Consider the following 27,302-nt stretch of genomic DNA (forward strand, 5'->3'; position numbering starts at 1 on the left):
AACAACAACAAAAAAATATTTCAGTTTGCAAGCTACTCTGAGCCAATTATTTTCACCAGATTATCTCAAGCAGGCTCGGGGAGCAGCCTGCTCCAAGCCATCCGCATCCCTGCCCAGACAGGAAGAGCCAGAGGCAGACAAGCGAGAATGACTTCAGAATTTGACCTTCTGAGCTGGACTTCGCAAAAAAAAAAAAAAACAAACCCACAACAAAAAACCACAAACACAAACAAAAACCTGTCTGATGCTACTACAGTTATTTCGATACATTTTTAGCAACGGCAAATCTCTCCAGTTTCCATGACAGCCTGTGAAATAGGCATCTGTGATCGCTATTACTTTAAGCCAAGAGTGTATCACACACACGCACATGAGAAAAACACTAGTCTTACCCCCAAAAAAGTAACTACCATGAAATTCACACTGTATCACATCAAAACAGAAATTCCCAAGTTCTGGCCTGCGGGCTTTTTATTTCTGGCAGTCAATGGAAATACTGCCCATATATCCTATGCTGACTCCCTTGGCTCCCTGCTGCTCTGCATCAGAGACAGCTAAAAATACCTTTGATCCATTCCTACTATTTTTTCCACATCTGCCGTTGCTGTAGTTACCGGAGCGCCTGCTACGCCATTCTGAACAGGGAGGGTGAGGCACTGCACAGCCGTGAATGGGGAAGGAACCATCCAGAAACACCACCCCTATTAACACGTCCTGCAAAAGGCACAGCCAGGACCCGCTATGGTTTCCCAGGAGCGGAGGCAAACCTGGAATTGGGCAATTGCAATGTAAAGAAATTTTAATTTTTATCTGAACTCAGGCACTGCAGAGCCAAGATGAGTCAAAAAAAAAAAATTCACATTCCCAGAGGACTTTTCCCAGCTTTTCTTTAAAACAATTCAGGGTTTGCCTACACAGGTGGTAAGTAATGGCAAGATAGGATATTCTGTGGCAGCCCTGACAGGCAGTCAGACCTTCCCAAGACCAAAGATGCTGACATTTCACATGTCACCCATGACCTAGAACAGATTTAAGGAATGCAGACATACTCTTATTTCTGCCTGGCTTTTCCCAGAGACTTTCCATTGAGTAAGAAATACTTCAAAAAAGGATCCTGACACCCCGTTCCCAGCCGTCTGCTAGTGAGCCCTGGACATACAGAGACCACAAGATCTCACATGCAAGAAGAACTCAGCACTAAGCATCTTCTAGAAGCAGCTAAAGACATACCCACCCAGAGGCACGCAGCAGCAGCAGGCCTCAAGGATATGCCAGGAAGGATTTTAAATGGGAATGGAAAGTGGAACATAGAAATCCCCAGCTTTCTTGCAAGTGAAACTTACCTCATCTGCTAAGTTCAGTTTTCCACTCTCTGTGGTATTTTCGCATGCTATAGTTTCTCCATCCCTATTAATTCATTCCTCCAGCTCTGGAAAAGGTCCCACAATTTAATGTCTGTGAAAAACTAGAAAAATTCCCGTTGCGGCCGCAGCATGGTTAGCTGGTAAGGTCACAGGAGCCGGCAGCGCGGCAGAGCTCACCGCTCCAGCCCACTGGGAGAGCCCCTCGGTGGAGGGGACAGTCCTTCCCTACCGGGGACACGGTGGGCAACATCAACAGGCACCCACTGGCACAACAAAACACCTTCCTTGGTGCTCTGGAGCTTTCAGAGATGTTTCACCTTCCCTCTGCTAGCAGGAAGGACCTTTGAAAGCATGTAAATATTAAGAGATTATTTCAATAATCTTAAGAAGTTTGTTCTGGCAGTGTGCTACAGACTTTCAGCCACGGTCTGCATCCAACATGATTTATTCCGTAGCTCATGTTATTTTTACAAGTTATTTTATAGCAGTTTCTTTAAAAACAAGCATTACTCTCTCCAGCGACGCTAACAGTGAAAAAGAGGGTCCTACGGTGCTTTGAGTCTCACCGGAGTTTCCATCAGCCCCCCCCCCCCAAACCTCTATGACTCAGAAGGGGCTTTCTCTGCCAGAACTAGAAAAAGCAGAAATTCCTTTCCCTTCCAAGCGAGGAACTCCTCAGCTGCCCAAAGCCCGACGAGCCTTTGGAGGGACGAGCAGGGTTCATCTGCGAGGGCCCCATGAGCAGCACACCCCCCCCCCCCCCAAAAAACACACCGCTGCTGGGGGAAGGGGCTGCTCTGCGCCCGCTGCCGTGCCTGGGCACCATGGCAGGCGTCGCCGGTGCCCGTCTGGTCCGGCACAGCCTCCAGCCAGGGGCCCAAAGCCCAGGAGAAAGGAGCCTCCCTCCCCTGCAGCCTCGACACAAAAAGAAATTGCTGGAAATGGCCCAGCCAGGACTCACCATTTTGGCTTCTTCCAGTTGCCACAGGCACCGTCCCGGTTTCCCCCGCTTCCCGCGCTGTAGCCGAGCTGGCTCCCGGGACACCCGGCACCCCGAGACCACCTCATGCAGCCCCAGCCCACCCGCTCCCCCCTCGGAGCCCAGGCTCTGGAGCCCAGACCTGCTCCCAGGTGGGGCTGGTTGAGGATGATGGGTGGCTAACAAAGAGCCAGGTGGCTAACAAGGAGCCAGCCCGACATCGGGGGTGGCCACGCGCTCAGGGCTGCTTAGTGGCCTACTGTCCCTCTGTCTTTGCTTTGGAGCAACTTGGCTCCAACACAAATGTTTTGCCTGGAGAAATTTTGTCCTGCTGCGTGTATGGTGATAAAATCTGCCGCAAGGGTAGCACAGCGCGGTTCCCCGAGCCCAGAGGTCCCTGAAGCAGCGGGGCTGGCAGCCGACTGAAAGGGCAACCAAGCCTGCCTGGGTCTCACTACAGTGTTTTTCTCATTTTTTTTCCCCTCGGTGCACTGATGGGACTTCATGCAAAGCCATCCAGCTGTTTTTGTGTAAATGCATGCTGTGAGAGACCCTGAGCTTTGCAGGTTTGCATCAGCTCTTCTGAGTTTGGCTATGCTGAGGTTTAACTTGCTTTTTTTTTTTTTTCTTCACCTGTCGCTATCTGAGAAAAGCAATTGCGATTTTCTTTGATAGTCTCCATTTTAAAAGCACCTTTTGTCCAAACGAAAGAGTAGGACCTGCTGAGTACTGTGGCTTCCCTCTTTGCATTTACTAGATACAGGTCTGGTTTAAACAAAACCCAGCAAGAAAAATCCAGACTGAGCCTAGGCTTGCACCCTTTGATGTGCTGAGGAAACCGCTAGCTCACATTTTCAGGGGAGGCTAAAAATCCCAGGCTTGCATGCTTCGCTGAAAGAGGGCAGGGTGCTGAGGCTGAACTTCTTCATGCTCCATTAATCTTCTTTGTGGAATAAAATATTCCAACCATATCAAAATCCAGATGAGTTAGTGATACTTAAGGCGAGAGGAAGAAAGAAGGCCTATCAGCAAATGTGAGAGGCAACATGCTTAGTTATTTCTGTAGTTATTTCTAGTAGCTGTTGGGCTTGGTTAAAGGATGCCTCTCTTAAAGGTTGCCGAGTTAGCTGCGTGAAATGAGAAGTTATCCCGCACTTGGAAGGCGAGGTGCTGGGTATCAGCGGAGGAAACGGTTTAGGCTGTGCCACGTCCAAATGAAAATAGCTTTTGTGTCAGGCAGAAGTGCTCTGGGCTGTCAGGAAGAAAACCACCGAGTCTTGAGTTCTCCAGGGTGAGAGAAAGCCAGTTTTATGAGAAAACTTGTTGACTGAGATTCTCCTACCTCCTGCTTTGTTCACTTTGCCTAGTCAATGAATCTTGTGGAGCCCAGCGCAAATTTGTGTAGTTCTTTAATAATAACAACAAGGTCAGCAAGAGTAATGACTGAATTTAACAATGACACATGCAACAAACAGAGGGAGTAAAACATCATCGCACAGCACTGGCTGAACTGACAACATGTAATTCAACATCAGAACAGAAGGCTTGTTTATTTTCCTTTGCTGCATCAGCACCACATAGAGCGCAACGTTACTGCCTGGTTACCCTCAAATCTTGCCAGAGCTCTCCGAAGCCAGACACTCCCCCCCTTCCCCAAAATAAACAGTGACAGAAGATGCCTTCACACACCAAGGAGTAGAGAGAGAATCTGGATGACCGCAAAGTTCATGTGGGTGAACACTTCAAAATACAGCCAGCAACAATTTGTAACACTTTAGCAATTAAAAAATCTGAATCTTTGTCAAATGCAGCTGCTTAGTCCTTCAAGGCTGCAAGACACGCTGACAGAAAGTTTTGCACGAATGAAAAACAGCGGCAGTAATCAAAGTGACCTCTTTAGAGCAAATGAAACGACTGTATATTTAATGCCATCAGACATCTGTTTATTGCTGTTTAGACCAGGCTATACAGGAGCACGTGCAACTAGTAAACAGTGAGACCTGCTGAAGTCTTTTGAAATTGCAGAGCAGATGTAGTGCCACTCAACTCCTTTTGATCTAGAATGAACATTTACTTAAAAACTGGCTAGTGTGGATTGATAGCCTGTGTAATGTGTTTCTAGGAAAGTTTTATAGACAGAGAATACATAGGGTACCATATACCCATATATGGTACACCAGCTAATTCAACCACATTTACATAGCATTAATTGTCAGTGGAAGCTGATTTAAAATTCAGGACCAAATTTTCACTCTTGATTGCCACACGTTAAGTTCCTAAGTGAATTTCTAGGGACTGGCATAAAAGGAGTAGGATTTTGGAAAGCATGTGCGGTGCTTTTGGGAAGCCACTTTAGCAGCCACATGTAGGTTGATACTAAAGACAAGACCAGGCACAAAGCCCGCCACCAAACCTGCTCTCATTTTTCTGAGAACGTTAGCAAGGGTCCACCAAAACCGACTCACTGGCAGCAGCGTGGGTGCTCTGCTTCAGCACCCAGTTACCCCACACCCGTTTCCTTTGGCTCTACCCACCGCACTCTGGCCATCTCCCACCCTGGAACGACGTGCAAAACTCTTTGCCAAGGGATCAAGGGAGTGTGTAGCCTGGAGCTCTGGTGCTTCAGTTAATGCTATGTAAAATAGGTATTCGTCACTACAGGAAATATTTGTACATTTATAAAAAAAGCAATACAACCATAAAGAAAAAATACAACAAGCACAGCTTGATACGATAACATGCCATGAAATGTCATTGGCTTTATAATAATTTACTACAACTTGAAAAATGTTCTTTTATCCACAATGGATAGGAAATGCTTCCATCTAACATATGGTAAGCATGCAGTAACAATATGTACAACAAAAAATTTGGAGTTTGTTTTTTATTCATAGACTGGATGATTACATAGGGGCTATTTTAAAATTATGATTTTTATAGCCTGATCTAGGTTTTATTTTGCTTCTTTAATACTATAGGGGTTTTTTTCCCCCTTAGTTTGTGGAGAATTAAAATTTCTATGTACATCTGCAAGAAGTTAGCTTTAGTCATGCAGTATACACTGCTTTTAGTTTTTTCCCCAACAGCAGGTTTAGATTTATTGGTTAGCTGACTCAAAAAAAAAAAAAAAATCTCAATGCTGTATTGTTGAAAATCGATTTTCTTTCCAAACTTTTTTTGAAATACTGTGGATATGTTAAGAGAAGTATCTATTGATCCTGTATTCCACTATTCCCAGTTTTTACACCTTTCATCGTGAAACCAAATCAGCTATTCAACTAGATCCCATCCATCACAAGAGGGAGTCCAACCACACTTGTGTCAGTGTTAAAGGTTTCCCACTGCCACCTGCCAATCGCAAAGTCGTCTCCTTGAGCTAACTGTGGCCCGTAGCTGATACAGTCTGACAAGAGCGAGTAGCAAACCTGTTGGTTTTGCTCCTAATTGGGAACTGCTCTGTGCTGCCTGCAGACAAAACAGTGTTGTGGGTGAATTCATCAGCCTTTTCGCAGGACAGCCAGCCTTGGCTTCCTGACTGATGTACTTATCTCACCTAACAGATGACATACTGACCTAGCGGTGGGTAAGGCTGGTGAGTGACATTTAGACCAGCTCTGAGTCTCACAGTAAGGGTTTATTCACAAATGCCCTTACCAAAAAGGTCCCAGATCAAGTCTCCACTGAGTCTTTTTCATCTGTTCCCTTTCCTCCTTGAGCATTTTTTTAATTTTTCTTTCTTTTTTCTTTTTTTTTCTTTCTTAAATATTTTTTTTGATAGAAAAGCTAGAATTAATATTTCCGACAGCACTGAAGTAAGTACTTGGCAAAGCGTTTCTTTATCTGGTAAAAAATTACACAGTTATGAGAACCCTTAGATATTCATAGAACTGCAGCTACAAAGACGGTTTGCCTCTTATGACTTCACAATTCCCAGAGAAAGTCATGTCGTGAGAACTGATCCTGACAGTAAATTAGAGAGCCAGAGGTTTGACGAAGTGCTGAGTGATCTCACCTATTTCTAGCACTGTGTGGCAAAGGCAGGTGCTCAGAAGGTTTGCTATAAAGATAAAAGATGTGCATACGCAATATTGTGGAATATGGTGGGGGTCCCATGAAGGCGAGGAGAAAGCATGGAGAAATGCAGCCAGTGCATTTCTTGGAGGACTGATTCCCATCCTGCATGTCCGGTGTGTTGATTTTTGCCTTAGTCAACAACTGCTAATAGAAGTGATGCTGTTTATAGTCGACAAGAGTGAGTAAGCACACTGGCTCTTCTTCACTACGAGTTTGGAAGGCATCTGCTACTTATTCAGGAAAGGAAAACAAAAAATACAAATCCATGTGGAAACATTTCTAGGGCAAAAGAATGCAATTTACAGGAAAAACAGAAATGCATCAGTGGTAACCATTTCAAACTGACAATAACAAGGAGCCCAAGCAGACTGGATTTAGAGAAATTGATACACCTAACCTCTTGTTTATACTCAGAAACTTTCCTTTTAAAATGGAAACCAGCATTAAATTACACTGCTAAACTGCAGAGCCATTAACTAGATGGACATAATTAGTCTAAACTGAATGCAAAGACTCTTCTGTCAACCGTACCTTTCCCAGATTCCTTTGCTCAATTTTTATGAAGTCCTCTGTCCCACTGGCAGCGCTGAAGGCTGGCCTGTCGTCAATTATTCCTTGTCCTCAGGGAATGGGGTCAAAGCCTCGTGACATACTGACTGGTTTATTTTTTCGTGCAATTTGTTTTCCTAGTGGCACTCCATTTTCATTCACCTGCACTTCCACATACCAACATACGCAAATCCAGACACCAGAGACCTACCTATTCGCCTTTCCAGACCCTCCGAGATGATACCTTCCCTTCTCCAGTTTACGGTCCATGGGAACAGCTGCCTGTCAACAATTCTTTTCAGGTTTACAAGGGTTTCTGTATCTGCAGACCTGCTGTTGTCATTATTTGCTGGGCAGCTGGCATGTGAGATGTGATCAACTTTCTGTCATACCTTGAGTCTCGTACCATGAAGTTTGTGCAGCTGTCTCCAGGTAGCTAGCTGGGATGTCTGCACTTGGAAGAGTCCTCTGCAGTCCTTCCCTGGGGAGAATTGCCTTTCTGGAGAGCTTACTCTAGCTATTCATTCCTTTTTTTTTCCCCCAATGTATCCTGGAATCACCATGGTAAGGCACAGGGAAGTGTCGGAGACAAAATGGGGGGAGAGCCTTGCTGAAATGGAACTCAAGTTATCTGCCTTATTTCTGCAGTCTCTTGGCTTTTCTTGCTTCGATAGTTTGGTGGCACTGATGCACAAGGGATTTAAAAAATAAAAGAAAACTAAAGGAGAAAGACGACTACCAAGTCGTTCATTCTGTTGTGACCCATTTCAAAAATGGTCCGGCTTCCTCTAGCCTCCCCCACCCCCCCAGGAAGATGGATGTGATACAGTACTGCTGAAAAAGCCTCTCGAACGCTTGTGGAAGAGACGGGAGCAAGGCCAACCCCCTAGACTGTTGGGCGAGGTGGGGGCCGAGATGGAGGTGGGGCCCGGTTGGGTGGTGGGGCTTGGGGTGGTGGTGGGAGGGGTGGGAGCGTGGAGGATGGGGATGGGGTGTGGGGTGTGGGTGAGCTGGGTGGAGGGGGCGTATAGATGGGAGCTGGGGGTGGGGGGTTGTAGATGGGTGCCGGAGGTGGAGATGACGGAGGGTATGCGTTGTTGAGCGGGTATTTGGGTGGGGCCTCTGTGTTCTTCACTCTGGTGAAGTTGATGCAACGGCCCTAAAACAGAAGAGAAAAAAAGTGGAAAAGCACAGTTACTCACTGAGGCAATGGCAATCGCAGCTGAGACACCTTTGCTGGCTGCGTGCACATCTGATGTCACTTTCAGCATCCCTGGGCACACCGCTTTGTTCCCTCTCTTTCTCAGAGACGGATGTTATGAGAGCAAGTCCCGTGCCGAGCAACCAAGAGGTTAAACCCTGCAACAGCTTTTGTAGGTAGCGAAGGAGGATGAAATTCCTCTCATACTATTTTCTGACTCCGAGATCTGTAAAGCAGAGCATCAAGTAGTTCAGGTCATACCGAAGCTACAAGAGCTGGCAAGAGCCGTTCCTATTCTTCAGAGCTGGTGTCTGAGTCAGTGCGTGACCTGTGGTCCCTGCCCCTACAGATGCCTCTTCCCAGACCCCAGTCTTAAACTTCTAACAGCAGGAAACCTGGACTTTGCACCTTTGGAGCCTCTCTCTCCTTGAAATACTTGGCTTTTGTGTCCTACTTCTAATCATTTACCAACCAGGCAAAAGGGAAGGTTTGTTTAACTAAGTTTCTTACTTAGAATTTTTCCTGAAATTCATCCATTCTTCATTAGGATGTCTTGATATTCTAGTGCTCATGAGAAGCCGGTAAACTGCTTTTCTCGCTCTTCGGTGCTAAGCTACAGTTTGTTGTACATTTTTAAACAAAAACCTTTGCCCTCCGAGCTGTTCTCTTTATTTCTCCTAAGTTCCACCTGTGAAAGATCGCACTGTAAATACTCAAATGTCAGAATCAGCACTACTGTACTATGGATGAATTCTTTTAGATATGAAATCATCCAAAAAGGCACTAGAGGGTTTCTGAGTCCATACTTTGTTTTTGGATTTGTGAGCATGATCTTATTTTCTGTTTTCTCCTTTCCTCTCCCAAAGTAAATGTTTTTTCCTGGTGAAAAAAATGCCAGATGGAGCAGTGAGCCCATGCAGGCTGGAGCAGACCTGTTGGGGTAACCACATCAGCCAACCTTCTGCATGGCTCTGTACCTTCTCCCTGCTGCACCCAGCCTACGGACAAATGCTCCGCAGAAGAGGGGCCCAAAGTGAAACACGGGGGATGCTGGTAGAAAGGCAGAAGGGTGCTGGAGAAGGATTTGACAGGGATGAAAAGGAGCTGGCCTGGAAGGGGCTGACATAAAGAGATACAGACAGCTCCTCTCCATGAGCTCTGCCAATTATCATCGTGCTCTGTGGATATGAAGAAACATCTGCCTGAGCCTTAGCCGTTCAGCAGAGGAAAGTGGATTCCTCGCCGAAGTGATGAAGTATGCAGAGCAGCCCACAGCTGAGTGCAGGCTGTCTTGTGCAAGCAAAGGTCATTTAAGGAAAACAAAGCGCCTTGAACTGCATCAAGTTCAAGATGAGAGCATCACCTCGGGGCTGCTCTGAGCACAGTGGCAGCTGAGCCCTCTCTGCTTGGCTTGGCCCTGACCTTCTGTCAGCAGGAAGAACCTCTGGCTTCAGCTCAGGCCCTCCTCGAGGAATCAGGCTCTGGGGCAGAGCAGACACCCACTTAGCGGTCATGAAAATGCCGATGGTGATGCCCCTCTGTAAGGATTAATGCTCTTGCAGTTACAGCTTGTCCTTGCAGCGTGACAACAGAGGGGAAAAGGAGGAGAAGCCTGACGGCTGCCTGTGCCACCTGACGGAACACTGTGCCACCATTAGCAGTGAGGACACGTTCTCCATCTCTCACACAGGACAGAACACCAATAAAAAATGAAGTGCTGGAGTGGGCAGTGCCCCTGAGCAGAAACACTGCGCCCCCTCCACAGCATCCCTGCATCTCTGGTGCTGGCCAAAAAGGGGGGCACCATCCAACAGGCAGAGGAAAGCCTGAAATAAACACACTGTTCTCTCACCTCAGAGCATCCCTGGCTCTATTTGTTCTTTGTGGGCTGGCGTGTCTGCTTTAATGCCATTTTAATGCACTTTGCTGTGATTTTAAGTAAATATTGTGGGGCAGACCTGCTGAGTGAGTGAAGGTTTGAGCCCAAGATTAACTGATTCTACTCAGAATAAAAACCCCATGAGAATGTTTTCCTTGTTCCAGTGCCACATCTCCTGCAATGCAACTTTAGTAGTTTCAGACTATTACTTGCACTAGTTTTGTTTTCTTTATTTATGTTGAGAATAAAATAAACCTGAAAAAAAAGCAGCAGCCCAGGAATCTCAGCCAGAGAACAAAAAATTGCCATTGTTTTTGTGTGGAGAGATACTCTGTCTGGATGCTCCAGGGGTGAGGTTATGGTACTGCTGTTCCAAATGGAACTCAGCACCACCCTAAGAGCATTCAAGAAGATGCAGTGAGGCTCAGAAATCTTTGGGTTTGGGGCCAGGGCAGGCTTGAGGACTAAAAGCCATCTAGTACTTACAGCAATGCGCAAGGCACGGTCCAAAAGGATAAGAGAGTACATCTTGTGCATCCTGTGCACTTGCAAAGGTTTGATTTCTTACTGACGAAAACCAGCTTGGACAGATCATCAGTGCTATTATCATAAAAAAAGGGGCTAGAAAGTCATACCAATGTATAGCCACAATATGTTTACACTAGTTTTCATAGTCAGCTACAACCTAGCGAGCCTGTGTTCGTGAGCTTATTATCCATGATTAATGATAACTCTTTTTCTCCAGTAATAGGGCTGCTTTGAAATTAGAGAGCTTGCTCTTTTCAAAAGACGTGATTAAGTCTTCACCGTCCTCGATGACTACGCTTTAGCATGGGCTTGTTGGACACGCTGTCTGGTTTGAACAAGCAGTTGGACCGGAGTCTGAGCACAAGCCCCTCCGATGCAGACCAGAGTACAGAGAGCACGGGAGCACCGACGTGAGAGCCAGCCTTGACCCAGAGCTAGCACAGACGTGGCTGTACTTACCAGATACCTCGTCCCCGTTCCCTCGTGCATTGCGCTGGCCTAACTTCAGAGTTCAAACCTTCGTCCCCTTGAAACAGGCTAGAGCGTGCCTTTTTCTCAGCTCAGGCATGCTGTTCCCTATCTCCTCCTATTTCCTTCGCCGCCTGGGTCAGCTGCTCTGCAGGGAATTGACAGCAACTTGTTTGGCAACACATCCTACTGCTGTGCAGGGGGCAGTTCTGCAGGGCAGCCCACGTGTGAAGGGCAGACACACAGTTCAGGCTTTCTCCTCCTTTCACGTGACCTGACAGACCAAGGGAGTACTTGTGTTTCGTTGCTCGACATTTCCTCACCCATGCAGATGGGGGGAGGGGAGAACGCCAGATAGGAGTTTTCAGTCCAGATGGACTGAGATGGACTTTGGCAGCTATGCTGCCTCAGAGGAGATGGAGAGGCCAACATCTCCTGGGGGAGAAGAACTGTCAGAATGACAAGGAGATATCCAGGAAACAAATTACTGTGCCATAGCACATGAGAGGCAGAAAATGTTCTACTAGTGCCTTGGGTACAAATGTAAAGCAGACCCAGGATGAAGAGAGCTACTTTAACCAAAAAGCTGGATGTTAAACATCTTGTATCTAGCAATATGATAACAGACACAAAAGTGCAGAGGTTGTGCTAGCCAGAGTGTGACCACAAACAAGTAATCCTAGAGCTGCGGAAGACTCAGCTTTCTCTGAAATCCGTGGCAAGAGATGTGTTTTCCCACCTGCACTTACCAGAAGGGGGCCCTGATTCACAGCTGGGCTTCGTACCATGCAATCGCAATAGAAAAATAAAACATCAGCATCATTGACCTACTCCATGGTTCAGTACTGTTTTATCTGGAAAACTGTCTGGCTGAAGATCAAGTTGGCTGGCTGATCACCCATCCATTCAAGCTTTTACAGGGCTCTCCATTGCCAGCACAGTGCAGTTCATCCCACAGATAACAGAAGTTGACGTGAGCGCTAACAGACCCTCTAAATAAATGGGCCCAAATGCCTGGTTTGGCTTTGGGTTCTGCACACAAAACCAGACCGAGTGCCTGAGGAGCTGCACGTAAGAGGAGTGCAGGATCTCTCTACAATCAGTGGAGACATAAGGACCTTCACATGACTGTGATTTGAGGAGGGTCTCAATGCTCACCAGTTAGCAGCCACTCTTGGCTACCCACCAAGGTTTATCACCTCCTTTGGGTGTCCAAATCGAGATGGGGTGGATGTGGAAGATGGTGGCAGAACATCCAGGAGGCAGGAAGTGAACCCATTGCCACAAAATGCTACTTTGCCTCCTTAAACAGAAGTCATGCGCCATCTCAGGAGAAAAAACTCCTTAACCATATTATACCACAGCTTTGAGAATGAGAGGAGCCAATTCTATTAGCCTTCCTAGCAGGGAGACAGTGGTTGGAGATACCGAGTGTACGAACGGAGGGAACAGGCTGTGTATTAAAAGGCTGCTGTGTTGGACGCCTTGGCTAGGTTTTATTTCCCTTTCTGCAGCCACAACGCTTCAGGGGGGAGAGTCACAGCTGTGCCTCAGAAGAGACAATTGAAGCAATATGGAGACATTATTAGACCTGAAATTTAGCGGAATCAGCAAAATCAGTGAGGTCAATTCACTCTCGCATTTTATGTTGTTTTTCTAGAGAGTTACTACTCGCAGGCATATGCATAATGAATTCTGCTTGGAGTGGCCTTGCTCTTTCACCTTCGACAGCTAATTGTCAGGGATGGAGGCAGGGAGCACTGCCTTTAGGACAACAAAGCACTTGGCTGTGGGAGGCTGGTCTCCTCTGACCACGGGCCTCGCCCTGCGAGCTCTTTGGAGTGCTGTAGGGTTGCACACTTGATCCAAGCTTTTCCTTTTGTTCTTCACATCTGGCTGGTGGAGGAGCACTGCCAGGGTTGAAAGAAAAGGGTGGGATGTGGGGTGCGGGGGACATTAGGCTACTGAGGTCATAGCACAGGGTGGTGGTTGCTGAGCGTTCAAGAACACGAGCTGGAGCATTTGTATCTTGGACACGGATCTGGTAAGCAGAGGCACAAAGAGCAGCAGATGCCTCTGCCAAGTTGTGCCCTTTCCTAGGAACTCCACAGACTTCTCCAAGCCACTTCCCACCTCCTCCTGCCTCTCTTTCTGCTTTTATCTGAGTCTGGATATTAACTGGACAGTCACTTCGAGCACAGTGCACGATGACCTGCCCAGACCTCTACCTGTACAGAGACGCTGACTGGGATTCAGCACATTGAATCCAGCTGCAGGGAGGATGGACCTTTCTCTTGAGACCCTGCGGTATTTCTTTTTTCTCTAACCAGCCAGCCCTCCAGCTCCCATTGCAGCAGGACTCAAACTAGGAGGAAGCTTTTTTTCTTTGTTTCATTTCAGCTCTGCATTCTGTGGTTCCAGCTGTTCGGGGTGAGGCTCACACCGGCACAGCGGAAAGGTGATTTAGGAAAGGGAAGTCAGTCCCAGAGCAGTGGCATTCCCTTCACGGTCCTGAAAAGGTATCTCTTTAACAAAGGAAGATGGAGCACATTTTTCTCAAGTGAAGATGAAAAACGTTTCTGTTTCCCTTGGTTTCCTATCAAGCTGGAATTAATACCTGGAAAAGTATCAACATTTAAAGATCATAAAACACTGGGCCTGGCTTCTGAGCTCCCGCGTTTAAAAAGAGATACTGGAAAAGATATGATCCTTAATGTTGTTTTGTATGGGTCATTAGTAATTCAAACTTTCCATAAACAATATCCTGGTTTACCCTGTCGTTACGAGAAAGAGGAGAGAGAAATAAAAAGAAATACAAACATAAAGAGAAAAGAATACAAAAAAGGAAGAGAGAGAGGGGGAAAAAATAAATGCAAACCCTACGATTGCATACCTTATTCTGAACGAAGCGCGCACAAAAACTTGTAGGAGATACTAGCCAAATGAATAATAGGCAAACATTAAATATATTAAATAAATGTGAGTTACCACTAGTGTCTGAAAAGAAATGATTTACTAAACCATAGCTACTTCAAAAGCAAAGCACATACATGGCTGTGAGAAACTAACGCTAAATTCTGCAAGCCAAACCCTCCCTACCAAAGATCCTGGGTGCTTGGTTTGAACCCAGTTCAGAGATGAACTTTCCACAAACATCTGTGAGGGTGACGAGTGGGCAGAGAAGGCGGAACACAGAGCGGAGAGTCGCAGTGGATGTGATAGCAGCTCTGAGCCCCACGGGGAGAGGAAGGCGGTAACTGGCAACTGCCTGTCTGCAGCCTGCAAGAGCCAAACGGCACAGACAGCTCATGCTGCCTCTCCTGTGGCTACAGAGAAAATTTGCCTATAGCCAACGTGCTGGGGATCCCCTCTTGTGAAAGTGCTCTTTGCATAAAGTACTTTACAAAACCTCTTTCCAAAAATGCATCCCTTTGTGCCTGGACAAAGGTAATATCGGGAAAAGATCAGGGTGAGAATAATCAATATCTGCTTCCCACCGACATTTTATCACTTGGGAACAGCATCGGTCGGGGAGCTCTTGGGTTCCCAGGGGGTTTTGCTGCTCTGAACCCCTGTCAGGATAACTCCCAAAATCCCAGGTGGGTTCTGCTATGTGGTAGAGTTCTGCGAGATGGAAATATCCCTGCTTGCAAGACCTGAGCTGTGCTGCCTTTTAAATCACACAAGGGTGTCTGGAGACAGTTTTAGGAAACTGCTAAGTAGCTTCTGGGTTTTGTTAGCCAGCGTCTCAGTGAGATCAGTCTGCGTTGCGCGTGCTTGGTAATGCCAGGAAACACTGCCTCCTGCAGCAAGCACACTAATTATACGGCTACCTCTGTATTTGTTAGTCACCAACCAACTATTAAAACTGTCTCATTTCGTGATAAAACATCACCGCAACAAAACCATTCCCATCTGTGTCTCACTCCTAAATACAGAGCTAGAACTCAGCGTTGCTCATAAGACCTACCATTCCCAAGGCATTCCTGCCACCTTGGCCACTCATTAAATAATAAATTGGAGGCTTGACCTATTTTCTCCCAACGTTAAAAGGAAGACTTCCATCGATAAGGTCACCACTCCAACAGGGTTCTAATAACCTGGTCTGTTATTGCAGAGGCAGCACTGAAAACTAGGGACTGTTATGGTTTACCTTAAAAGACCTTGTGAGAGGTTCTGCAGAGTGATAAAAATCTGGAGCAAGATCCAGAGTTTTCTGTCAGGTCTCAGTACTACACACCATGTAGATTTGACTTTCTAACTCCCGGGAATAGAGTGGTACAAGACGGCATTTCCTTCTGAGGCCAGTAAGGAGGTGGGATTTACCCCAAATGAGAATGTTAAAAACATCAAAACTAGTAACAAGTAATCTTATACATGGTTGCTGAACTCCAGTTACATCAGAGGCAGTTTCCTACACTGCAGACAAGCATCCTGCCTAAATTCAGAAGGAAAAAAGAAGCAGATAAAAACTACCTAACTTTCTTTGATGCCTTGATATGGTTTGGTCTACTCAGAAGTTAAAGCAACGGTTTGTATTTATATGGTTCTGTTCCGTTCAAGCCACCCAAAAGCAGTATACATTGAAGAACAGAGGAAAAAAACCATACTGAACTTTCACAGATCTTTCACAGAATTTGAAATAAGTAAGAGGTTATTTAGAGCATCAGCTCAGTCATGCTGGCTTATGACTAAAGCTCGCATATACCTATGCATATAGATAGCACTGTGCATCTGGGGGCCCCACAGTACAAAGGCTGGTTCTGCTAACTCAACCTCCAGTTGAAATCTTACTCATAGCTTACTCATAACTTCTCATCTGCGCCTGGCTCTTCAGACCTACCACAACCCAGATAATACCCATTGCTCTGCCAGCCTCTGGTTCCTCGTATCTGTAACTACCTAATGCAGGACTGAACCAGCTGGGGAACCTACTAAGAAGAAAACACACAGAGCAAACTCCTCCAAAAAGTGAAACAAGATGATACAGGCTTCTACCTTGCCAAATTTGAGCGTGGGAATGAGCTTAATAGCCTCAATCTTTGGCTCATGCCAGAGTTCAGGAGCATGGCTCTTTCAGTGATGAGTGGGCATGTGCATGTCAGCAAACAGGCCTGATTACTTTTGCAGGAGCTCGTTTTGGCTTATTTACGCTGTGGGATGGGTGTCATTTCCAGGAAGATCTGGTCACTCTTCCCATTGTCTTTCTGGAAAGAGGTAGCTAGTCTTGGAGAAATGCTGAGTGACACATCAAAGACGCTGCCTCATACAGGATCGTAATCTTTCATCTGGAGGTTGAATAACAAAGCCTACTGGGTATGAGGAAAAGAGAGAAAAATTCAAATGAAAAATGAAACACGTTATTTTGGCAGCAATAACTGGAACAACTAATCAAGGGCAGTGGTAAACATCCCTCTGCAGAGGAAGAAAGAGCCTGCAGGATCCTGCAGCCTGCGGAAATCAGCAAGCTGGGGAGGATTTCTCTGGGTGCACTTTGCCTTTGGGCAAAGAAGACAGGGCACGGTTCAGGACTGGATCTTTCACGATGTAAACATGGGAAGAACACAACTCAGTGGCTGTTTTCATGTTACATGAGTCAGGAAAACTCTCCTGTGCTAGGGCAGTGCTCATGGCTCGAGGAAATGGGAATTACTGTCCGCTGAATATTGTCCTACTACTATTTAGTGAGAAATCCCTCCCCTGCAATCCCTGTTTTCTAGATTTGCCTTGCTTTCTGAGGCAGATCTCTGACCATCAACGTCAAAGGCACAACCTTGTAATTCTGTCTGGGGGAAATTTTGCCCTGGATCGAGATACGACTGGGATGCTCCCCTTTATGAGCTGGCTACTCCCTGCTGCAGAAACAGCATTCCAAAGCCAGCTCGGGCAGTTCAAGAGCAGCTCTGTACTTTGCTTTTATAGTACCGAGCAGTCTGCTTTGCAGTAGTCCTGCAAGCTGATGAGCAGATCACTGGGCTTTTGGCTTCGAAGCTGTTAGTTCCAGGAAAAACAGCTAATGTTTAGGTTAACTTTTCCATGGCTATTAATGGAAAACCACACTGCAACAGTATGTGCGGAAAGGTTACAATTTTGTTCTTAAGCTCCGCAGCCTATCAACAGGGATCTGCTAGCTCAGAGTTAATAAGGAGTTAAACAAGAGCTCCTTATTAGCGCCTGTGCATTTCTGAGTCTGCAGAAAGAAGAATCACCAAGCAAGGAGCAACGCAGCAGTCTACAGGTGTGTGTAGGGGGATGACTTGGGAGTCCACACGGCTGGTTTTACTCTCAGGTCTGCAAAAGGGTCTAGTGTTTAAAGCAGGGAATTTGAAATTCTATTTCCTGGTTCCTGTTCTTTGTTTCTATTCATGACACTACGAAACAGCATGGTGTGAAATCAGACAGTTACCTTAAATCTGAATTTCCTCATCTCTAATATAGATTCCTAATCCAAAATAAGAGATGACCCAGGGGACTTTCCAGGATGATAGGTTTTGCTCGTGTGCTTTGAGAACTTCATAGTTAATTAGCAGTACGTAGCCCTTCCATTACTATTATTACTATAGTAATATCCACATTGCTATTCATCTTGGCTACTCTATAATGAAACAGATTTCATGACTTTCAGTGACCTCACTGGAGGATTGTGCGGCAAAAATTTGCTCCTCAGTATCCAACTATGAACAAATAATTACAGCTCTGGGGATGTTTTCACTGGATTTGTACATTCCAAGCAAAGGCCCAGGCTAACTGCTACATACCTTCTGTATTTTTTGATATAGCTCTAATAACGCAGCCTTAAGTTTAAAACAGTAATCCTGTGCGCCAGCAATACTTAATGGGCTTTACAGTTCCTGATGAACCTGCTAACGGCTGAGTTTATTACAAGTGCGTCACGGCTGATGACCAATCACTGGTGCTAACACTGACATAAATGACACCCTGTGGTCTGTAAGTCCCTGGTGGCACAGGGCGGGACGTTGGCCATGACTTACCATGTATAGGTGCCTACTGCTGGTAGGGACATGCAGGAAGGGGTTCTTCGTTACTGGTAGCCCTGCACTCCTCTTTGAAAAACTCCAGGCTTTGCATATCTACTCGCCTCGGGCAAGGGGTGGCACACACAGCACAGGACCTGCAGATTTTGGCAGGATGCTGATCACAGCAGAGGTAAGAGGGAGAGCTGAAGCCCTGGCAGCAGAACAGCATTACGCAAAGCACTATAAGGCCAGCTGGAGCTAAACTGGCCACCCACACAGGGTGGTTGCTGCCCTGCCACACACCACCGTGTCACTTTATGGCTCTTCCGAAATGCCGCTTACATGTTTGGAATCTGGGTGTGTATTAACAAAAACGCACCGGGAAGCAGGGCTCTGCAGTTGTTAGGCTGACCAGAGATGGCTGACCAGAGAAGTGTGGCTCTACCACCACCAATGTTATGCTTCAACCTGTCTGTTGTGTGACACACGGGCACAGTGTGAGCCGCTCCGCCGACTGTCCCTCTCCCAGATCCACTGTGCCTTTGTCTCCACAGCTTTCACCCTCACTCTTCAGTCTGACACTGTTTGCCCTTTTTGCACTTCATGCAGGATATTTGCCTGGAGTGCTGCAGGTACCATGTGCTTGCACATCCAGGATGGGGGCCTGACCAGGGAAAGCCAAGGATGGAATTAAGCTGTAGTGTAAGTCATTCCTTTCTGTGCCTTGGACTACAGGTAAAGCATCTGCTGTCAGTGCTTTTGTTTCTGGGTGGCTTTGCATGCCTAGCAAGTCTCTGATGACCCTCCGATGGCTGATGTAAGACCTAGGGTTCCCCTCACAAGTTTTCAGCACAGATGGACACAGACACAGTCCAAGTTTTTCAGCTGGGGCTGCTGCTTATTTTCAGGAATTTACTGCAAGCCCACTGGAAACAATGACCTCGCCTTCCCATAAGGATAAGGAGAGTAAGTCCAGCCCACTGCTGGAAGCTGCATGAAGGAAACACAAAACAAATGCAACATCAACATTCACTCAGCAAGAAACATGCATGGGAGAGATGGATTTTCTAGGCATCTGTCACAAGGTGATTCTCTCTGCATCAAAATCCTATTCTTTCTGTCGTAAGAGTTTCACGCCCTATGTTTTTACTGATTTCTAAGAACCTAAAGACCTACTGAACAAATTTGTAATACGTTCTGTGAGAATTTACATACTTAAACACTTTTCTGCATCTGGTCTCCTTGGTTCTGCAATCCCACCCCCGTAACAGTGTTATTACACTCCATGTAATATGCACATCTCCAGTAAGGGTTTTACTCCAAGTAATTTCATTTACCCCACAGCTGCAGAGCTACTTACTCCATGCAGAGGAAACTTTGAACTATGGTGTTCCATTGGCTTGTTTCGCCTTCTGCTCTTTAAAACAAACTAGGAACCCCTCTTCTTTCTCAGTTCCTTATAGCAAAGGCTGCCCTTTCCATGAGCCCCACACAGGGATATCCTCAGAGTAGAGAGCCTGCCCAGTCCCTCACTGCTCTGGAAATCTCGAGTCAACACTTACGTAGGCTAAATTCTTGCTTCAATTAAAATCACACTTTACAGTACAGCTCAGCACTTGTGATCATTATCACTGTACTAAAATTCGGACAAACCCTGTTTCGTATAGTTTCTCAGAGGAGCAAAATGCAGTTGTGTGCTTGGGGCTAGGGAGGATGGGAGGGAAAGAGGAACTGCAGTGGGAACACAAGCATCTGCCTTTGTATCAAGAGAGGAGGTGGTACTGCTTAGATGGAGAAACCCACATCATTATCTAACTGCTTGCACCTAGGTATCTGTCCTCTGGCAAACAAAAATATATTCTGCAAATTTTGCACAGTTAGACACACCGGACAGTCTGATTCCCTGTCCCACTAGTCCAGAAGGACTAGTTGCTCTGACCCAGCAAGAGTTTTGCAGGCTCCCCCTCTTATGGCTTGATCACCAGAGGCAGTGCCTGCTCCAGGCTCTGACACACATGTACATGTGCGTGCACACACACACACACACACACACACTCAGTTTTGGCTAGAACTCTGCACTGCTCCTTCTTGGGAAGCCACCTGGGAGATGTGCTGAGGGAGAACAAACCAGCAACAAAAGTTGTTCCTTGTGGTTTAAGTGCATTTGTGTGCATAATGTGTGCATAATGTGTGCATTAAGTGCATTTGAACTGCACTATCAGATTATTGCAGCTAGCGCTGTAGATCCGCTGTTTAACATTCAGATAAATTAGTACTGCCACATTGTCTCAGGGTTTCTCACTCCATCTGTCTATCCTTGCTCTCGCCCTTTGCCTCTCACAAGGCTGAGATTCTGGTTTTCACAGCACCTGGGACAATGGGTTTGATTTAAGCTGATGCCTGGAGCATATGAACACACCACTATAACGAACAAGGAGCAAGGCTCCAGGCTATGTGGCAGCATTGTCCTTTTCTTAGTTTAGATTTAATTCCTTTCTATTTCAGCACTGTGTGGGAAGTGAGAGACAACTAGTTATTTCTCAGATAGGTCTTTGCAAGTACACAGCTTTCTCCACAAGACAGGGAAAGCTGTAGAAAGGAGACTTCGTTTCCTGAGATTGTGAATTTGCCAGACAGAAAAAGACATTCACATTCCTCAAACGGTACAGCAGCCAGCGCTAACCTCCTCTGTGAAACACCTGATTACAGTAGCGAAAGGTTATTCAGGTTTTTCAAAGCATAAGAATGGACAGAGAAGAGGGAAATTTTATTGTAATGTGGTGGCAATTCAGGCTGGTTTTTTCCTCCTCTGCATTTTTTAGCCACAGTGGTGACTGCCCACTCAGCTAGGAGTGCTCAGGAGGGCTGTCCCACGAACTGAGGACCAAGTCTGCTGACACAGGTGCCAGAGACGGCATGTGGACAGACTCGGTAAAGCTAGCTCCTAGTTCCCACCGAGCTTCCTCTGGTAACACCTCAGCCTGCAAAAGAAAAATGAACCCTGGCACACCGTGTAAGAAACACTGCTGGACTTCTGCTTTCAACTATCTAAGCATCGCGCAGGTCTAAAACAGACAGACCTGAACACCCAAACCCTGCGCCTCTGTACCGTCAGCATCATGTTGTGACCATGTCACCCCACAGGCCACTGTGCAAACCTAGGCAGGTACTTGCAAACAGAACTGTCCCTGCCCACAGCCGTGACTGTTGCTAATCCTTTAAATTTATTACTGAGTTCCAGCCTTCATTTTCACCGTTTGGGAAAGAAAAGACATTGGATTAGCCTCATCAAGAAGACAGGAAAAGCCTCTGAGAAATGGAAGGTGATGAAGTAGCTCAGTCAAGGTCACTCTGTGTGTCACCAGCAGAGACCAGAGCAGCTCTAGGTTTCGACTCCCAGTCTGGTGCCCAAACCTCAGATCTCCCCGTATATGAGAATAGCCCACAGACTTCCAGCTCAGTTAGACATCTTAGATCCAGAATTATAATAGCAGGATGCAAATGAAAAGAGCTATCCATTACTAGGCTTAAGACTTGCAGAACATTATGGGCTGGGGGTTCGACAGCTCTTCGCTGTCCCCTGTTGCACAGCTGTGCAAAGGCAGAGCCTCGGTCAGCAGCCCTGGGGTGTGTGCTTCAGTGATTCTCCAGAAATGCCATGGGACTTTACATGCAGGAGCAAGTCCTTGCTTTGCAGAATCTGGCCCTTTACAAAAAAGGGTCAGTTGGGACGAAGCCTGATATAATGCAGAGTGGTCATCTGAACTCCTTAGGCTGCACGAAACATTCACAGCGAAGCCTGAAATCAAGTTAGTTTGAGGTTTTGGCATTTCAGTGCAATATAAAAACATTAGCAGGATCGTCAAGGCAGAGGGAGTTTTGTAAGCTTTTGTTAAAAATCAGTGCTTTTCTGTAGTGAAGATTCATGCAACTTGGCTATAAATTTGTCTCATTTCATACCCTGACTGTTCTGTTTGTATTAAGATCATTTTTTTATGTCAGCGCACACACACACACACACACACACATTCTTCCTCTCATAGTAAAAAGAACAATTGCAATTACTTTAATGGGCACATTTTCATGTATTCTGTAGCCTCATCCTTTGGTCATAGCTAACCACAGTTTGTACCAGAACTGTATCACTGAGATCTAACAAGATATGAGCATATGTGATTTCACCAGTAAACTTGCAACATTATACTAGTTTTGGAAAAAGCTCCTCCCCCTGCATCATCGTTAATTTAGGTAGGATACATCTTTACACATAATTACAGTTTTGTTACACTTTTTCTCCATATTTATGCCCACCTATATTCACCTATACAAACACAACATGAAAATGCAATAATGCTATGCAATAAAAATTTAAAATATAATTTGCTCCCAGATTGAGATGGTTCTGGCCAAGTCTGAGCTTGAAAAACATTTTAATAATCTTCTCATAAATCCCTGACAGAACAATGTTTATCAAGGAAATGCAACTGACACTTTGAAGTGACACTAATTATTTGGAGCCTGTGTTTTGTGAGCAATTTGCATAAACAAGCATTCCCTTACTCTGTTATAAAAGCGATAAAGTTTTCTGGAAAATATATGTTTTTTTACATCACCCCATCTGATGATGTTTCAAATGTAAAAATAACCTCATTAATGCTGACAAGAATGCAAACCTAGTCTCTTGAAAATGTGAGAAGACCACAGGAATCCCATGTGACTCTGACTTCCTTGCCTTATTGGAAACATCTGTGTCTGTTGGTAACTTCAGATCATTTCCAGGTCTGACTCCAAAAAAAGAATTTCACAACCTTTTCGTGCATCTCAGCCTCTCTGGGTGCACTTCAAAACAGGTCCTGAACATCCCTCTCTTTTCCTTTTGCTTTGGGGTAAAAGATGCACTTTTAAGAGCCTTCGGCAAACCAGACCAAAGCTTGCTTCATGGTTTCTTCTTGAAAATGCAGATGGGCATGTGGCCAGTTGTGTCACAGATGTAACAACCTGCTGACCAGGAGCTGTTGCCAACATCTAGAGCCATAGCTCTGACGGAGCAGAAAGGCTAAGGCTGGCTCAGGCTGCTGCCACGCTACGAGCAGGCATCCTTTCTGGCAGTTCTCCCTGAAGAGGTCTCAGCTCTCTGATGTCCAGAAAGATCTAGCCCTGTATCTGGAACTTACTATTCAGTTATTTCTTTAACTGTACCTTTTGCAGCGAAGAAACAGTCCTAGTACATGGCATAGCAACCTTGATTAAAGGGTTTGGGGCATGGACAAGAGGCAGGGATAAGAGTTTGTCTGAGGTCACAGAGACGACTGGAATCTGAGCTTCAGTCCCCACATGATCCACTGCGATGTATATAAATTGCAAATTTATTAGTCACGACCCTTGAACCAATGGCTTGTTACAGACTAATGTGAGCCTCAGGGCAGAGGACATCTTTCTTGACAATTGGTATGGTACCTAGGAGGCTGTGTGGGCTACAGCAGATAAACAGTAACGTTAGTCAACACAGTGAAGCTGAATCCATGTTTCGTTCAACGCAAGCAATCTTTTTGAACAGCTCAGCTAATGTGCTGGCAGCGGATAAAGTAACTGATTACAGCAAGGGATTGCTTATATATGAAGATGATGTAACCCTGGGATTAAGTCCAACTCCTTCACAGGCTCCAAAGCAAACAGAGATGCCTTTCAGTTATTTTTCTTCTGGCTACACTTTTTGATGTTGACCAGTGGGTGATTTAAGGTGCCCATTTGACAGCACCAAGAGCTGAAATCTGTCTCTTTCTTTGCTTCAGGAAAGAGAAGAAACGAGGTACAAATTGCTTTCACAACTCCTCCTTGCAGCTTTTTGGAATATCAGACGGTCAAAGGCTTCTGTCTGCAAATTTCAGGCTCCTCTTTACTAGCCATAAATTTTGCCTGCCAGGCTTTGAATATTTCTCTAGCCTGAGAATGCACCACGTGGTGAGTTTTTTATCTGGTGGCTCCGTTTGAGACTGCTGGTTATTGTAAGATGCTTGGCTAATCACTGGTTCTCTCATTCCCAGGGCATGTCCACGCTGTAAAGACTGCTATGGCTGGCAGTTCGTACGCAGTTGGCAGCATGGGCATGCTAGCGTGCTGCTAAGTAACTCTGAAGTATTTATTCTGCTTGTGTCATGAAATCTACGCTGAGTGGCTGCACGGTATGATTGAGATGGAGCTTGTTAGTCTGGAACTCCTCTGTGTGACTGCCAGGTAGACAAACCAGAGTGCCCAGCCTCCACTGCCCAGCGTTCCTGCAGAGGACCTGCGACAGGAGTGATGGGTGGCCTGGTCCCCTATGGTGCAGCAGATAGCATACAGGGCAGCACCCTGTGAAAGTCTGGCACCGGGATGAAGTTAGGCAGTCTGGAAAAAGCTGGCAAGCGGGAGCTGCCCTGCCTTGTGCAGCAATACCTCGAAGCCCTGCATCTGACTGCCTGAAGCTTCCCATCTTCTGCAACTGGCCAGGCAAGGTTTACAGCAGTGCACTGGGGCTGAAGTGTCAAACCGCCTGTGCCCCCGCGCCTCTGCTTTAAAGCCACACGACAGGCTTGGAGTTGTCGGTACCAGCTCTGATGGGCCCCTTTGCTGACAAGCTGGGTAGAGCCCTCCTTCATGTACGCTTCCCAGTAGAACAGGATCAAATCCAAATCGGCCAGTGAACAGTTATGAAAGCCCACAGACCTGCCACTGAAGATTCTGCAACTTGGTGAGGACCAAGTCTGTCCTTGCTGTGGCCCTGGTCTGCGCTGCCTGGCCCAAAGGAACGATTTGGAATCACATGGAGAGGCCACAGGAATTTCTAGCTGAGCTTACCACTGTCAAAATGGCTCTTACAGCTCTACCCCACCGGCTAATCTTCAGCTGGTGTAGGGTTTGCCAGCACTACACGTGGCTGGGAGAGCATCTAGGTGCCTGCGTGTGAATGTGCAAGGCTCCTGGGTGTGAACGTTCTCCTTAGTGCTGCACTTCACATCTCCTGCACTAGGACCATCTAAGCCAGTTGGATACAGCCAGCTGGCCTCAGTCTGCACGTCAGGTCAAGGTGGTGACATGCCGTACCTCAGAGCACTGTGTCAAAAGACACCTTCCTCACACTAGCTGTCAGCCGTCGGACCTCCCAGGCGCTTGGCGGTGTTCCTGGCATGGGACCAGGTGTCTAACTGTGTCTGCTAAGTGACCCAGTGCACAGCCCACCTCAAAAGTGGTCCTGTCTTTGGACAGCAAAGGGTTGAAATGCTGCTGCTGTGAGTGTTGTTGCAAGCCGGAGAGATGCCAAGAACTATGTCCTAGGTTGGATGAAGGAAATGATGAACAGATTACTAAACTTGTTTTATCAAACATCCACTTCAGAGGAAGGGCTGTGTTTATAAATCACCCAGAGGCCCTCTCATTGTGGTCCTGGTATAAAGTCTCCAAGCTAATGGCAGGGATTAGATCCAAGCTCATCAAAACCAGCCCTGGCTTCCTGGGTGGGGGATACCGGCCACACAGTTGTTTGCACGGGTAGAAATTTCCCATCATTTCAGTGCAATGCATCCAATCCTCTTCTTTTGCAACACTGTTCTAAGGACATAGGTTTCATTTTGAAACAGTTTTCTGTGGAATTGCTCCTTTTCCTTGGTATTTTTTCTTGCAAGGAAAGCAAACTGCTCACCCTGGCTCAGGACTGTCTGCACTGAAGGCACTGACAGCTGCAGTCAACGCTGGCAGATGTTTCCAGGCTGCTGTCCCCATCAGTTCAGCACTGACCTTCCCACTGGATTCCCAACCACACCAGAACAGTAGCGTGTTTTATGAGATAATATGTCATGTTTGCTGACTTGGGAGAAGCCACTGGCCTTAAAGTAGCCTGAATCACGCCACCGTTGTATCCTAAGGTTTGGGCACACATTTAAATTTCTCATAGAACAACAGTGGCACAGAGAAAAATAAAGGGAGATTGGCAGCAATCAAATAGAGTCTTCTTATTTTGAGAGGTGCCAATTTTGCGGCTATTTTTGCAACGTTTTGCTTTTCATTTTGACTAATCTGTCTCCCAAGGCACAGTTGTAGTTTGTGGTAGTTTAGTTAGCAGCAACATTGCCTTATCCCTTCCCAGTCCCTTGCACCGAAGCCTCTAAATATTGTAAAGCCAGCCGTCCTTACCCCCAGCTCTGGTAAAATCACTTTCTATGTCTACAAAGGAGAAAGTGAAGTATGACAGACTAAAACCAGCATCCAAATCATGAGCAATGTCTGTAACAAGATGGGAGATGACTCGGGAATCACAAAGCTGAACCCAGTGCTTGAAAGCTAGATTCCTCTCCCTGCTTTAAATCTGAAGTAGGGAAACAACCCCCACACACATTTTTGCTGAATAGGGGAGGGGAAAACCCTACCTAATTCTGCCATTTCAGCTGTATAAACTAATTAAAGTAATTTCAGTGTTTTACAGTGTGTCCTTATGTTGGTTTTGCCTGGACTGTTGGGGGTGACGTCACCTGGTAGTTATGTCACTACTGTAAAGGAACAAACATGAACTGCTTGCTTAAGTCTGAAAGTGATTAAAAACATCAAGAGGATCACACGTGGTTATTCAAAGACAACAAACACTCGGGATCATAGTTTTGTTTACACAAAGGAAAACAAATATTCTTTAGAGCAATCTACCCTCAAAGAAAGTCCGAGAAGCGCTTCATATTGACACAGGAAAGTGTCCAAACATTAGCAAGTCGTCCAGGAGTCAGCTGCAGAGAAACAGGTATTTTAGCAGCTATAAGCATGGGTGCATTTTCAGCCAGCTTCTCCTTCACACTAAATTATACTTGCACCCAAGTCAGAGATTCTTTATAGCACAACGGAATCATAAAGAGCTTAATTTACTTGGAGACTGGATCATAAAACACCTATATGGGCGAATTGTGGTATTGCTTACTCTGACAGGACACAGAGCTGCATGTCTAAGAGATACATCACTGAAAAGGAATGGAGCCTGCTGTCAGTTGCACTAGTATAAATCGCTGTTAACTGTATCAGCTTCAATTAAACTGCTCTGGATTTTCCCTAGCATTAATGGAAGTGGCATCTTTCCTGTAAATTAACTGAGCTTGCCAAGTCAAAAAAGTTATTGACAGAACAGGCGTTCTTCACACCCTGACTTCTGCGGGAAAATTGCCATGCATTAGCAATCTGTATGTTACGAACTCTTCTCCCAGAAATCGGTATCACACTCAGTGAAGACATTTCAGCAAATTTTCCCACCGAAGGAATAAAATCTTAA

The 27,302-nt window shown here is 46.0% G+C and overlaps 1 protein-coding gene across 1 annotated transcript in view; it reads right to left on the minus strand.

Moving 5' to 3' along the window:
- Nucleotides 1–3,735: 3,735 nt before the first annotated feature.
- Nucleotides 3,736–27,302, minus strand: part of ANTXR1 (ANTXR cell adhesion molecule 1) — a 111,270-nt gene continuing 87,703 nt past the window's right edge. Inside the window, exon 18 of the mRNA XM_037371756.1 lies at nt 3,736–8,125. Coding sequence (XP_037227653.1) covers nt 7,853–8,125 — 273 coding nt within the window. The 3' untranslated portion in view covers nt 3,736–7,852. The remainder of the gene's footprint in view (nt 8,126–27,302) is intronic.

The sequence above is a fragment of the Falco rusticolus genome, chromosome 20 (assembly GCF_015220075.1).
Source record: "Falco rusticolus isolate bFalRus1 chromosome 20, bFalRus1.pri, whole genome shotgun sequence".
NCBI classification, from domain to species: Eukaryota; Metazoa; Chordata; class Aves; order Falconiformes; family Falconidae; genus Falco; species Falco rusticolus.